Source organism: Octopus sinensis, unplaced genomic scaffold, assembly GCF_006345805.1.
Source record: "Octopus sinensis unplaced genomic scaffold, ASM634580v1 Contig08738, whole genome shotgun sequence".
NCBI classification, from domain to species: domain Eukaryota; kingdom Metazoa; phylum Mollusca; class Cephalopoda; order Octopoda; family Octopodidae; genus Octopus; species Octopus sinensis.
Window position 1 is genome coordinate 7,478 of NW_021831285.1, and position 13,751 is coordinate 21,228.

The 13,751-nt window shown below is 32.4% G+C and overlaps 1 protein-coding gene across 1 annotated transcript; it reads left to right on the forward strand.

Annotated features, from left to right (window-relative positions):
* The first annotated feature begins 8,432 nt into the window (after positions 1-8,432).
* LOC115227955 lies at positions 8,433-8,795 on the forward strand. Its single transcript, XM_029798641.1, has one exon. It carries the CDS (start codon positions 8,433-8,435, stop codon positions 8,793-8,795), a length of 363 nt encoding a protein of 120 aa, XP_029654501.1.
* Positions 8,796-13,751: the final 4,956 nt, after the last annotated feature.

Sequence of the window (13,751 nt, forward strand, 5' to 3'; positions counted from 1 at the left end):
AAACCGGTCTTGCTATACAACTCCTCCTGTTGGGGGATCTCTGCTTCCGAAATTAAAAACCTTAACTCCTTCCACCAAAGACAACTGCGTATATTATGTGGGGTACAATGGTCGACCCGGATCAACAACGGGGCACTTTACCGTAAATGCTCAGTGCAACCTGTGATTCTGGATGTGATGGAAGCCCGATGGAGACTGTTCGGACATGTCCTACGGATGGACCAGACGTCACCCGCAAATTTGGGTATCAAAGAGTATGAAGGATTAAATGAACTTATTTATAAATTATAAATATATTCTTATATAAATTTTAATATAATTTTATATTTTAAATTATTATTTGATTACACGTGCCCAGTGCTTTTTGTTGGAATTGTCCTATTATTTAGTCGCACTTTATTTTTTATGTAAATGGATTCACAAGGAATAATTTGTGATGTAATTTCATTTAATGATTAAATTATCTGAAAATTCATCATTTCGTGATATATTTAGAGTTTATTCCTATAATCTGTTTTTTTACATATTTTAAAATTTCTCAAAACTGTTATTTTATTTGCCATCCTTTTTTATTCAATTTATATTCTCAATATTACACTGTGAAGATTGTTTTAGTTCATAGTAATTTTGATATTTTATGTTTGTGTTTTTTGTATAAAATTATGTATCAGCTCAAATTAGCATTATATTGTGAAATTTGAATTTTTTAACCTTAAAAATTGAAAAATTTAACCTTAAAAATAAGAAACAATAAAATACTTTAAAGACTATTTATTGAAAATGGACATAACATAATTTTCCAAATTTTGTGTAGCAAAGTTTCTGTTTGACCTCATAAAACTCCTAAATTGCGAAAAGCATCGTTCGATAGATGCCGAGGATGGTTGACAGTTTTGAAGTAACGAATAATCTTCCGGAGAGATATTTTTATTATCCATATTAATAATTTTAGTCATATCGCTCTCTAAAATTCTCTTCTCTAAATATTTTTTGATCCCTGCTTCATCCTTCCCGAAGTCAAGTGTACTTAACGTCGAATATGCAAATTCTATTGTACATTCGTTACTTTCAAGTTGTCATATTTTCTCTATGAGATTAATTACTATATGAAAAACCTGGAATATGTGAATAGTTATGCGAAATTGCACATAAGCTTTTTACTAGTTTTTCACTTTTCAATGCATTTTTGGTGGCAGTCACTAGTATTCCTTCGTCCTCAATCAAATCAAAAATGTTAATCACTGAGATTAAATTTCTTGAATAAAAAGATGCAGCCTATAACCAGGTGCCCCATCTCGTCAACACAACTTTCGGAGGAATTCCAATTTCGTAAAACAACAATTTTCGCTTGTAGTTCTTCCTGACAGAAGCTTGCACGCTAGCTATCACATCATCAACTTCTGGATAAGATTTTCTGACCTCCATTGAACAATTATGCAAAATATGGGTGACGCAATTAACATGAAAAAGATTGGGATATAAATTTTTTAAAATTTTCCCGGCTAAATCATCAATTAATTAAAACAATACCGGATGTCATATACCGTGCAGCATCGGAAATGAGAAGCATAAAATTATCCCGTTCAACCATAAGGTTTCGAATGGAATCATCTACGATCTGTGCTATGATATTTTTTGTTATTTTGAAAATTGTTTTGTTGTTTTGAAAATTGTTTTGTTGTTTTGAAAATTGTTTTGTTGTTTTGAAAATGTTTTGTTGTTTTGAAAATGTTTTGTTGTTTTGTTTTGAAAATTGTTTTGTTATTTTGAAAATTGTTTTGTTGTTTTGAAAATTGTTTTGTTATTTTGAAAATTGTTTTGTTGTTTTGAAAATTGTTTTGTTATTTTGAAAATTGTTTTGTTATTTTGAAAATTGTTTTGTTGTTTTGAAAATTGTTTTGTTATTTTGAAAATTGTTTTGTTGTTTTGAAAATTGTTTTGTTATTTTGAAAATTGTTTTGTTGTTTTGAAAATTTTTTTTTTTTTTTAAAATGAGAGAACAAGAATCCGAACTAATTAAGAAGATCATTGTCTCCAGAAAACCCTTTCCATTGAAGATCCAACAGGGAATGTGCACAAGTCTGAGTCGTCGCCGTTATGTTCGGAAAGGGGAGTAGAACCGACTCCGTTACAACAGACATATGCATACATCTGAAGGAAATCCTTAGATTAGGTGATTCTGGTGGCCAACGCATCACACTAATAGAAACCAACGAGCGCAACCGCGTGTAATTAAGAAGATCCAAACACACTAATAGAAACCAACGAGCGCAACAACGAGCGCAACCGCGTTTTGAAAATTGTTTTGTTATTTTGAAAATTGTTTTGTTATTTTGAAAATTGTTTTGTTATTTTGAAAATTGTTTTGTTGTTTTGAAAATTGTTTTTTATTTTGAAAATGTTTTGTTGTTTTGAAAATTGTTTTGTTATTTTGAAAATTGTTTTTGTTGTTTTGAAAATTGTTTTGTTATTTTGAAAATTGTTTTGTTATTTTGAAAATTGTTTTGTTGTTTTGAAAATTGTTTTGTTATAATTAATATTGTATTTTGTAAATATTTTGTCAGTCTGTCCATCCTTTCCCTGCCATAAAATGTCGCGCCTCAAAAAGGAAATTATTTTTGAACATATCTCAGGTAATTTTGATATTTTATGTTTATGTGTTTTTTTATAAAATTATTTATGAATTTTGAAAATTGTTTTGTTATAATTAATATTGTATTTTGTAAATATTTTGTATTTCTGTTTCAAACATCGACCAATGCATTCTCAGTCCTTTCCCTGTCATACGATCTCGCGCCTCAAAATGGAAATTATTTTGGAACATATCTCATGTAATTTTGATATTTTATGTTTGTGTTTTTGAAATGAAGCTTTGACATTTATAAGAAAAAGCATGTTCCATTTTTATTTTTGTTAACTGTATTTATTAACTAAAATTGTGAATTTTGAAAAGTGAAAATTGTTTTGTTAAAAGTAATATTGTATTTTATGAATGTTTTGATATTTTTTTTCAATAAACAAACTTAGATCCAAAAACGAAAATAATCTTTTAAGATCGGCCAAATAATGTAATACAACAACAAGGACGATTTTTATATCAAATTATTATTCAATTGAATACAAAATTCCCGGCCTCGTAGATGGAAACACAGTTTCCACGTACTATAGCCAAGGAAATCCTTTCGAGAAGCCACTTGGACTCGCGTGGGTCTCCCCGTTTATGGGAAGTCATGCGGCCAAGCTTTTTCAAAAAGGAGAGAGACTTTTCGCCGATGACGCCGGATGTCTCGACGGCGATAGGAGTGAACAGATATCGTTCAGAGAGCTCCTTGTACTTTCCGATCTTCATTTTTTCGGTTTTGCGAGAGACTGAGCCAGCCTCGACAGCTGAAGAAAGAAGATTAAGCTTTGAGAAAGTGTCTGAACACGTCGCATCCCATATCAGAGACTTGCCGAACTCAAACGGGAAAGTCGATAGACCGTCGGGTCTTTTTCCGTCTCGTTTCAGTTTTTCCGTCATTTGCTATTTTATATTTCTGTTTCTTGATAAAATTATTAATCAACGAAAATCCCAAGTTGTTTTAAAATGCGTTTATACACCCCTCGACATTAAAATTTGGACAGTTAATAAATCGTCATTTTTATTATCAATTTTATTAAATTAAAAACTTAAGCATGCTTATATCATCTATATTTTTTAATTTTATAATATTTATCCATAAATCTTTTTAGAATATTGAGAATAAAGCAAAAACCGATTTTTAAGACAAAAAATTTCGGACAAATGTCAAAAAATAAAATATCAGTAAGGAATATGCTTTCCTCTCGATTTATATAACTTTAAACTCCGAGTTTTCATCGAATTTATTAATTTTCGAATAAAATCAATTGGAAGTTTATTCCAAATTTCTAATATTTTATTTTTTTGATGTTTATTTTTTGGTCGATTTTCTGCATCATCCCTCGATAATTCATATTTAGTTTTTGACCAAATATGTTCAATGGGATTCATATCGAGGGATTGTGCCGGTCAATCGAGTAAATTAATTTTGTTTGCAGAAAAATACTCCTTTGTTGCTTTCGAAGTATGACATGGGGCAGCGTTTCCCAACCTTTTTGTGCTCGCGGTACCTAAAACTTGGTTTTTTTTCTCCCGGCATTTAAAAAATCAGTATTCATTAGAAATGTTTTTTTAATTAATATATTCAAGAAACTTAACAAAAAATTACCAAATTGTAATTATAATAACTAATGAGACACTTGTGTTTGTTTATGTGCACACAAAATTTTCAGACGGGGACGAATTTGCGACAAACATACGCGGAGGTCATCTTCAACTGATAACAACCAGTTTCTGTTTTTTGACGAGACAAGAGAAAGCTTGTTCACACTTATATGATGTGAGAACTGAAGTAATATTTTGATTGCTTTTTTAAAAATTGAAGGATAAGAATCTTTTATCAAAATCCAGAACTTATCTGTCTTTATTTTAGTAAATTTAATTTTTTAATGTGCGGTCATATCGAAGTTGACAAAGCTCCTCCTCTTCTGTTAGAGTAAGTTGATATTCACATGATTCGGAGAATGGATTTCTAATCTAATCATATATTTCAATATTAAGAGACGGAAAATAATGATTGATGCTCTCTTCCAATTCTTCTAGATTTGCAGGCGGGTAATATGTCACGAGCTGGACGCGTTACCGAGCCGGACGCGAAAATATAAGTTCCTTCAATTTCAGTATCTAGTGTTCAATTATTAAATTTTCGTGATTAGATTCATTTAAAATCTTAAAACAATTTTGAATGGTTTCAGTAGATACGTCATCCCAATCCATTTTAACAAACAAAATTGCATCTTTTAATGTCAATTTTTTGTATGAATTGTATACAGAAACATTTTCATCGTCGGGAAAATCAGTTAAGTATTCTTGCTTTCTTCTTATGAAGTTAGCCTTGAATGTTTTCATAATTCAAATATCTATTGGTTGTAGTAATCCAGTAGAATTTTTAGAAAAAATTAAAATCTTAATACAATCCAGGTTTAAAATTTTTATATCCTTGGAATCGGTATTTCGATAAGGGGTGCTTTTTGATTGAATAAGCTTGTAGTATAATGCAGATTATAGAATTGATCAGGCTTATACAATTTATAAATTTCTTTAAGTTCTTGACGAAAAGAATTAATGTCAACTACTATATCAGTTCGCATCTCTCGGTGTAATTTTAACATTCTAAAATCATGGCTCTTTTTAAATTTTTCCAGAAATTCATTAGAATTTTTAAAGTTATTACGTTGTAACTCTGGCAAAATGCGCATCCTTACACAATATTAAGGAATCATTCAAAAAATCACCTACAAATTAATTTTCAATTAATACCTTAGACTCTATTGTATCCATCAATTCTACCAATTACATCAAGCTTACATCAAGTCTGTGGTCATCCGGAAAACACTAGAGCAGCCCTAAAAAAATGGATAAATGTGGCCAAGCTCAGGCTCGAAGAGTAGGAGAATCGACTGAAAGCAGACCCACTAATTAAAAACTAATTTTATCTAGACTTTTTCAATTTTGAATTTATATTTTGTGTTTTTTTAACAAAATTTAAAAATAATTATTCAAAATTTAATTTTCTATTACGCCCGCGATGGTTTTTCGAGCGGATATCCCTTGCGATAGCACGCTCTAATTCTTTCTCGATCGCGTCGGCTTTCCGTCTATGAAGCTTTCGAACACTTGACCGAATTCTTTTTTCGTAATAAATGCATTCAGCTAAAAAAAATTTTCTATTTAAAAAAGGACGCAACTCCGGACGATCTTTGGTCTGGGACGCAACTTGCGTCGATACTTACTCAAGCACGAATCTCCTTAAATCGGTTCAGACACCTGGAGCAGCTGCCTCAATCGCGGAAAACCTTAAAACCAAAAAATATTCCTTCCTCGGGGACCGCTACAGATTCACCCCTGTTGCGGCTGAGTCATCAGGAGCAGTTGGCCCAGCGACTGCCGAGTTCTTGCGCGAACTCGGAAGAATGCTCGCCACAAAGGAGAATGATCCTCGTGAAGGAGTATGGCTAAGACAAAGGATCGGAATAGCCATACTCCGAGGGAACTCGCTTTCCATACAGGCAGCGGGCTTCCTCAATTGATTTCTCAAATCAATCTCTTCTCTGAATTTATTAACTGAAAAAAAAAAAAAAAAAAAAAATTAAAAAAGTATAAAAAGTAAACTAGCTGAATTTAAACAAACTGACAATATTAAATGTTATTTATTTAACTTTTTAAATATTCTAAATTTAAATTACATATCACGTGTTATGCACGCTATTTTCTTTTTCTTTGTTGTGCTTCTGGTTATTAATTCCTATTTTATTTTTACTGCCAATTAATTCTGTATTTTTATAATATTTTTGTTTTTTTATTTGTTTGAAGATTAATTAAATTGACTACTAGTAAAATATTTTCTATAAAGTTTATTTTGCAAGTAAATTTGTATTCATTTTATCAATTAATTAATCTTCATTCATATGGATTTCTTAAATTAAATTTAATTCTTTCTAGTATTTGATTGTTTTTTTGTTTTATTTATCTCGATCTTTTTTAGTATTTTTATTGTGGTATTTTATTCTAGTACAGCGGTTTTTGACCTCTTCAAATTTTTGATAAATTGTACCCCTTGGGGTTAAAAATGGATCCCGTGTACGTTTATATTTTTACATATCTTTTTTGAGATAAATGATTTAATTATATAATTATGTCACGAACTTCAGAATATTTTCAATATCGGAAAGGAGATTTTGTTCGTGAAAACACGGAGCGCATTTCGCTCGCGATATTGCGCTGAAACTGCTTATCTATTCGCGCGTCCTCTCAATCAAAGAATTAGCATCATAAATTCACTTAATTAACACTTGATCTATAATCAAAAAAAAAAGTCTTAATTTAGAAAAAAAACTTTACGTGGACGACATTTATGGAACCCTTCTTTTCTTAGAGAATTTGTAACAGTCTGTGAGCATACTGGTGTTCCTATCTCACCGAAGTAAGTAGAGAGTTGTTTACAAGATAATCTCGGATTATCAAGCACTTTTCGTCTAATTATGGAAATTGATCGAGATGATATTTTTTTGGTTGTCCTGATCTTGGCTTATTTTTGGTAATTTTAAATAATTTCGATTTATTGATAATTTTCCATACTGTACTCTTCGGAATATGAACACTTTCGGAAATTTTTCGGATTGAGTTTCCTGCATTATATTCAAGAAGTATAAGTTTTTTTATTTCTTCTGAATGTTCCTTTCGCTTAAGCATGTACAAAAAATTAATCGCAAATAATGCTAATAATCATTTAAATATACGAATTTTGAGTTTTTTTTGCGGTGTGCTTTGGATCACTGTCTTGTTAAATGTCCAATTTCCTGCAATACCACATTTCTCAATTGACGAAAATAGATTTTTTTCCAAAATATCACAGTATTTAGAAGCATTCAATATTCCGTCAATCACATGAAGTTCTCCAACGCCCCAAGAAGAAAAACACCCCCATAGCATAATACTGCTACCTCCATGTTTAACTGTTGGTATGGTATTTTTTGGACGATTAGAATTAGTTGTTCTTGCGTTAGATTGTTTTTGCGTTCTTTTGTCACTTGGCCACCAAGAAGCGGGACTACACCGTTAGGTTTTCCAAGTTAGTCCTTGCCCAAGGGACTTAGATTGTTTTTGCGTTCTTTTTGATTTTACTTTTTCTATTAAGTATTCATTGATTTTACTTTTTCTATTAAGGTCTACTTATAAATTATTTTATGGGATTCAATGGAAAACTTAAGTTATTTCAATTTTAATTTTAAATCATGTTAAAATTTTAAATAATTTAATAAATATATTTGTTGATGATAGGCTTATTTGGTGTCAAAGTCGCGTCTAGCGCTCGGTCGCGCGCTGCGCTAGCGACATAATAATTAAAAATATTCATATTAAATAAAATTCTATTTTTATATAATGGTTAACCTTTATTAAAAGTAATTATCATAAACGGCTTAATTTATTTATGTCATTACCTGTTAAAAGACGACGTTCTTTGAATGAAGAAAAAAGAAAATTTAATATCAACTGGGAAAGTGAATACTTCGTAGTCGAAACAGACAACAATAGTATGCAATGCTTTTGTGTCATGAAATTGTGAAAACTATAAAACGGGACAATGCTAAACAACATTTTCAACGACATTTAGACCACCTAGTTGTCAACTCCAAGTGTTCAAGAGAAGATTCCGTCGAAAATTTGAAATACAAATTAAGACAACAAAAAAATGTTTAAAAACTTTTTTAAATGTGGCAAATGCAAGAGTTGAAGCATCCTTTCGAGTTGCTCATATCCTTGGATCTGCTGGAAAACCTTTTTCAGACGGCGAACTTTGAAAAGATGTATCATGGAATCAGTTAAATGCATTGATCCCGACAAGGAGCATAACTTTGAAGCAATTCCACTTTCACGTGACACAATTCAGCGCCGACAGTTTCATATTGCCGAGCATCTTAATCTATCACTCCTACAAAAATTAAATTCTCAAACTACGTTATTTTCACTTGCCATTGATGAGTCGAATGATATATGTGATTCTGCTCAGCTGATCATATTTATTCGTACTCTATCCTTCGATTTTGAAATACATGAGAATTTTCTATCCATGAAGTCACTACCTGGAAATGTACGGGGTCAAGATATATTTGAAATAGTTAAACAATGTTGTTTGGAATTCAAATTGGACATGACATGTCTCATCATTGATTGATCTCATTGATGACAAAATAATTAATTATGACGATCTTACACCAAATACATTTAATACTATATTCGATTATATTTTGAAACAATTTGAAGAGCGATTTAACGAATTTAAAAAATTGAACTCAAACTTTAATTAACTGCAGCACCACATACTGTTTCGATTGAGAATGCGTTATTGGAATTCAAATTGAATTACATTGGAATTTCAATTTGAATGCGCCATTCGGAAGCACATATTTATGTGAGTCTACATTTTTCAAAATGAAATATTTAAAAAGTCAATATAGATCTCGGATAACGGATGCAAACTTAGAGTCATGTTTGCGCATAATGATATCTACCCTACCAGTGGATTTCAATAAGCTCGCAAAAAATACCAAAGATCCTGGCCGTCATTAGAATAACTTGTATAATACATTTCTTTTAATTAACTTTCCTTCTTTCTTATCTTTTGTCCATGAAATAATTATTTATTTTAATAATATGATGTCCCTGATAAACGAGAGCATTTCCTGTCCAAGAACTCATTCGGTCTCGATGACAATGGGCAACTTATGCGGTCAATTTAATAATTAAAAAAAACTACTATATTAATATCGAAAAAATAATGCAGAAAATGTGCGGCCGTGGAAGAGAAGGAAAAATAAATGCTATGCGGCCGCAAACCCAAAAAGCTTGCGCACCCCTGATCTAGGATGTAAAGAAAACTAGGAGAACTATTATACTATTGGAAAAAATTAAATAAAAACAGCTATGTTAACGAAAATAAAATTTTATTAAAAATAAACAAGTGTCCTAAGACTAATGTACATACCAACAAATATTTTCGATATTTTATATCTTTTGAGTATTTTTTTACTTAACAATGGTTTTTTCTTTGCTACTCTTCCAACTAATCCATTCTTATTTAAGTTGCGGGTAATTGTTCGCGGGCAAATTACTCTTGAGTGATGGTTTCCATTTCTAGAGCGAGGTCTTTTGCAGATTTTTCACTATTGGCTTCAGAAAGTTCCACTAATATTTTGATTTCGTTTGTATTGAGTAATGTTGGTCCTTCAGACCCACTTTTTCTATAAATGGTTCCTGAGTTTATGTATTTTCGAACAACATCGAAAACGATCGATTTCGGAACTCCGAGGATATCAGAAATTCTCCTATAAGAAAAATTGTGCTGGTAATAAGAAATAATTTGTCCTTTACAAAAAGAATCCATTAATTTTTTCTAAAATATTTTAAAAAATTAGCTCTTTTAACTATAATAGCAAAAGTGTCCGGAATTTTACGCCACTGAAATACGTTTTATGCTTTTAAATATCGTTTTATAAAACTTTTTTAAATATATTTTTTTTAAATATAAAAATATAGAAAAAAATATTATGCTCAAAGATTTTTTTCTAAATTTGATAATAAAAATGACGATTTATAAATTGTCCGGATTTTAATGTCGAGGGGTGTATATTAATTTCAAACTAGAAATCGATAAACGCTGTTAGCCTAAATTAAATTAGTTTTACACAAACGAATAATGAAAGTAGACGACGTAAAGTACGCCTTTGTCGCCAATCAAGTCAGAGCTGCAATCTTGCGATGACACACAGCTCAACAAAAATTTTGACACAGAAATGGAAAAGCAAAGGAAATTTGCGGCAAACTCCTCTTCCAAGGGAAGAAGTAAAATCACTGAAGATCTGGACTTATAATTAGATAATTTAGTTGACTATAGTTAATCGACTCTAATTAAATAGTTAGAAATTACTTCCTGTTAATTATTTATTATTAAGAGCACTTTCGAGAAAACATAAAGTGAATTAAGTCTACCTTGTGCCGTGTTCTGTAACATTCTCTCTATTAGTTTTACCAGGATTTTCTGTTGTTCGTATTCTTTACCGATTTCTCCTGTTTATATCTAATCTATAAAAATTTGAAAAAGAAATTTCGTAATCGGTGATTTGGTTTAAATCAAAAAAAGAATGTTCAATTTTACAATGAAAGAAATGAAGACATATGAATTTGATGTGTTCCTCGTGCCTCTTTTTGGCAAGAAGCTTGGAGCGAGTGAAATGCGAGGCTTAAATCATATGATGTTGTTGGAAAAAGAATTACTGATGCTGAACACATAAGGCCAGAGTTCTCGAAACAGAATCTATTAGGTTTTTGAAACCAATCGAGATTTTGTCTGGACCATGAAAATAAGTCGTTTTGTGGAATGTAAGGTATCCACTACTTCTTTTTCCGAGGAAAGGAGAGGTGCTGGGCGTATTTTCAGCCTTCTTTTTGAGGCTAATATATCGGATTTTTATACTTTTTATGTGATATTAACTGTTGTTGATCCTTGGGTTAAATAAAAAAAATAAGTATTTAATGTGCTGATATAAAACTTTATATCAAATGTCTTAAGATAATTTTTTTTGACTAAGACAGACCTTTATCAACCACTCTCAGAATTTAATTGAAGTTTGGGTATAGCCCTTGATTTTGCCTCCAGAATTATTTTCGCAAAGTAGCTGATAACCTTGTCCAGAAAGCTGAAGTTATCCAGATAAAAATTCTTTAATTTAGATTTCTTGGAACCGTAGCTAGTTTGCAGCATTTTAATTTTATCAATTAGGAACTCATTTGGTGTTAACATCCTTTTGATCCTAACAAAAGCGGATTGTGGTCTCTTCTTGTTTTGTAAAAGACTTACCAATCAGCATTAAGTGAAAGTGATAAAGAGCAAAGTGTTAAATTCGGCGACGTAGGCCTATCCGTCACCCTGAGAGGGTCCTCGTGTTTCTCGATGAATCATTCAGTATTGTTAGACTCCATTTGAGATTGTCAAAGTTTTCTTTTTATATCCGCCGACTGAGTTAACAGCCATGAGTGGTGCTTAATAACTTTATCGATGCATGTCATTTTAAAGAAATTTGGAAAGATATAGTTCTTCAGACAGGAGGAGCCAAGGAGTTAAGTGCATAGTACTTTACAAGATTGCTTCAAGTAGGTGGAATTTGAAAACTATCAAAAGTATGGTTTGATGAAAAGTGTGCTTTTGTTTCTATACGACTCTCAATTACAGATAATTCAATTGATTAGAAAAGCAGCAAAGATACACATCCAATCATTTGTGCTGAAAAAGACTCCTGAGAGAATGTAATTGAACAAAACCACGGAATGAAGGTATCTGGAATGTAAGGTCATTTGATTAAATTAATTCGATTTCTTACTTTTATAGACTTCCTGCTGATATTCAATTTATAAATAACAAAACAATTGCAGTTTAATTATCTTGAATAGAATAAAAGAATGCATTAATGCTTATCGAATCTAATTAACTAGGGGTGTTTTTATTAATTATTAAACTTTCTTTTTGAAAAAATATTTTTATTTATACATAATATTTCGGTCGCATACCCGGCATTCCGCGATTAAGACGAGCATGCAAAAATCAACGACTATAAACCAATATTTTTGCACAAAAATGATTTTTCCTTAACTTTTGTTGAACAATAAAATTTTAATGAAAAAATTTATATACAATAAATAGTCGTTATTGAAATATCTGTTCATGTGATGGAACAATTGTCAGCAAAATTGTGGAAGGAGGAGGACGTGATACTACTCATAAACGGTGGTTGCGCATATTGACAGTCTAGATACAACTCAAAGAACTGTATTTGATAATACAGCCAAACGTCTGCTTACTACAGTGGGTGGACATGTTGAACTGTCTTGTTGTGGAATCACTTCTCAAGAACACAAACTAATCGACATGCTCGGCACTCGCAATGACAGTCGAGGTACAGTCTCTGTGGATTCTGACACGTGGGGTGACATAATGAGTCACATTGAGTGGAGGAAAGGAATGTTTTTGATGGAGAGTGGAGTGGTGAACATAACCACAGTGATAACTCTACATCGGACAATTAGTCACAAAGTATAATTCCTAGTCTACTCCAGTCAGTGGCCACGTCCTCTCCGAAAGTGACATTGTTGAGAATGTCTGAAATTGAGGTGATGGAAGGCTTGATCAGGAAGGAGGAGTGTATGTTGGGCGATGTAGGGAGGGCTATTCGTCACTTGCAGGTGACTGTCGAGTTGAGAAAAGTGTGGAGGGTATCATTAAAATTATATTCTAGACTCTTTTTGGGAATATTCTTATGAGAAATGTCCGCTGCTTTTCGGGAAAGTGGTCATGGACAGTTCTTTTGCGAGATAACCAAATCATCCATTCCCCTTCTCTCGACAGAACTCGGTACTACTCTTATCGACACATCGTCCTTCCAGAAAGGAGACACACTCCTCATTGTCTCTTCCCATTTTCTAGTGAATCTTTTCTTCAAATCGACGTATGGTCTCTTTTTTACTCCCAGACATATTTGTTGGTTTACCCTACCGGAGAACAAGTCCCATACTCAGCACACACTCTTTTTTTGGGAGGGAAGGGGATCGAGTCCCCCCATTGTCGAATATATTGTGAAGAGGGACTGATGGTGGAGTCATTCGGGTAGTTTTGTCTGGGCACATTAGTTATATCACTATTAATAAGAGGCCTATTTCCTCCCCCACTCCTCTTCGCCGTGGGGATGTCCTTTCTATTGCTGATCAGCATTTTTTCTGTGTGGATGAGCCCCTCAGTTATGCTGATATGCTTGAATACCTCCCGATTCCTCTCCAGTCACTTCCTGAATATTTTACTCGCCTATTATTAAGACTTTCCTCGTTTTCCAAATGTATTCCACCACCCTATGTCGGTTGGACTCCCGGACAGTCCATTCCTCTTGGATTGATACCCCAATTGTGTCAGAAGGTGTTTGGGACATGCTTAATTTTCGCCGATTGTCTGTACGAGAGGGACAGTCTCTCTGCACAGGTCATTGGCCATTGTGGAATGTCTTTGGGTCACTGCCACATCTCAATTAAACGGGACGACCATACTTTCGACCGGTGGGACAACTACCTCGGCAATATTTTTACAGTA

What these genes read in the sequence shown, in the direction of transcription:
- LOC115227955 (XM_029798641.1), top strand. Translation starts at nt 8,433, where the DNA reads ATGGAATCAGTTAAATGCATTGATCCCGACAAGGAGCATAACTTTGAA.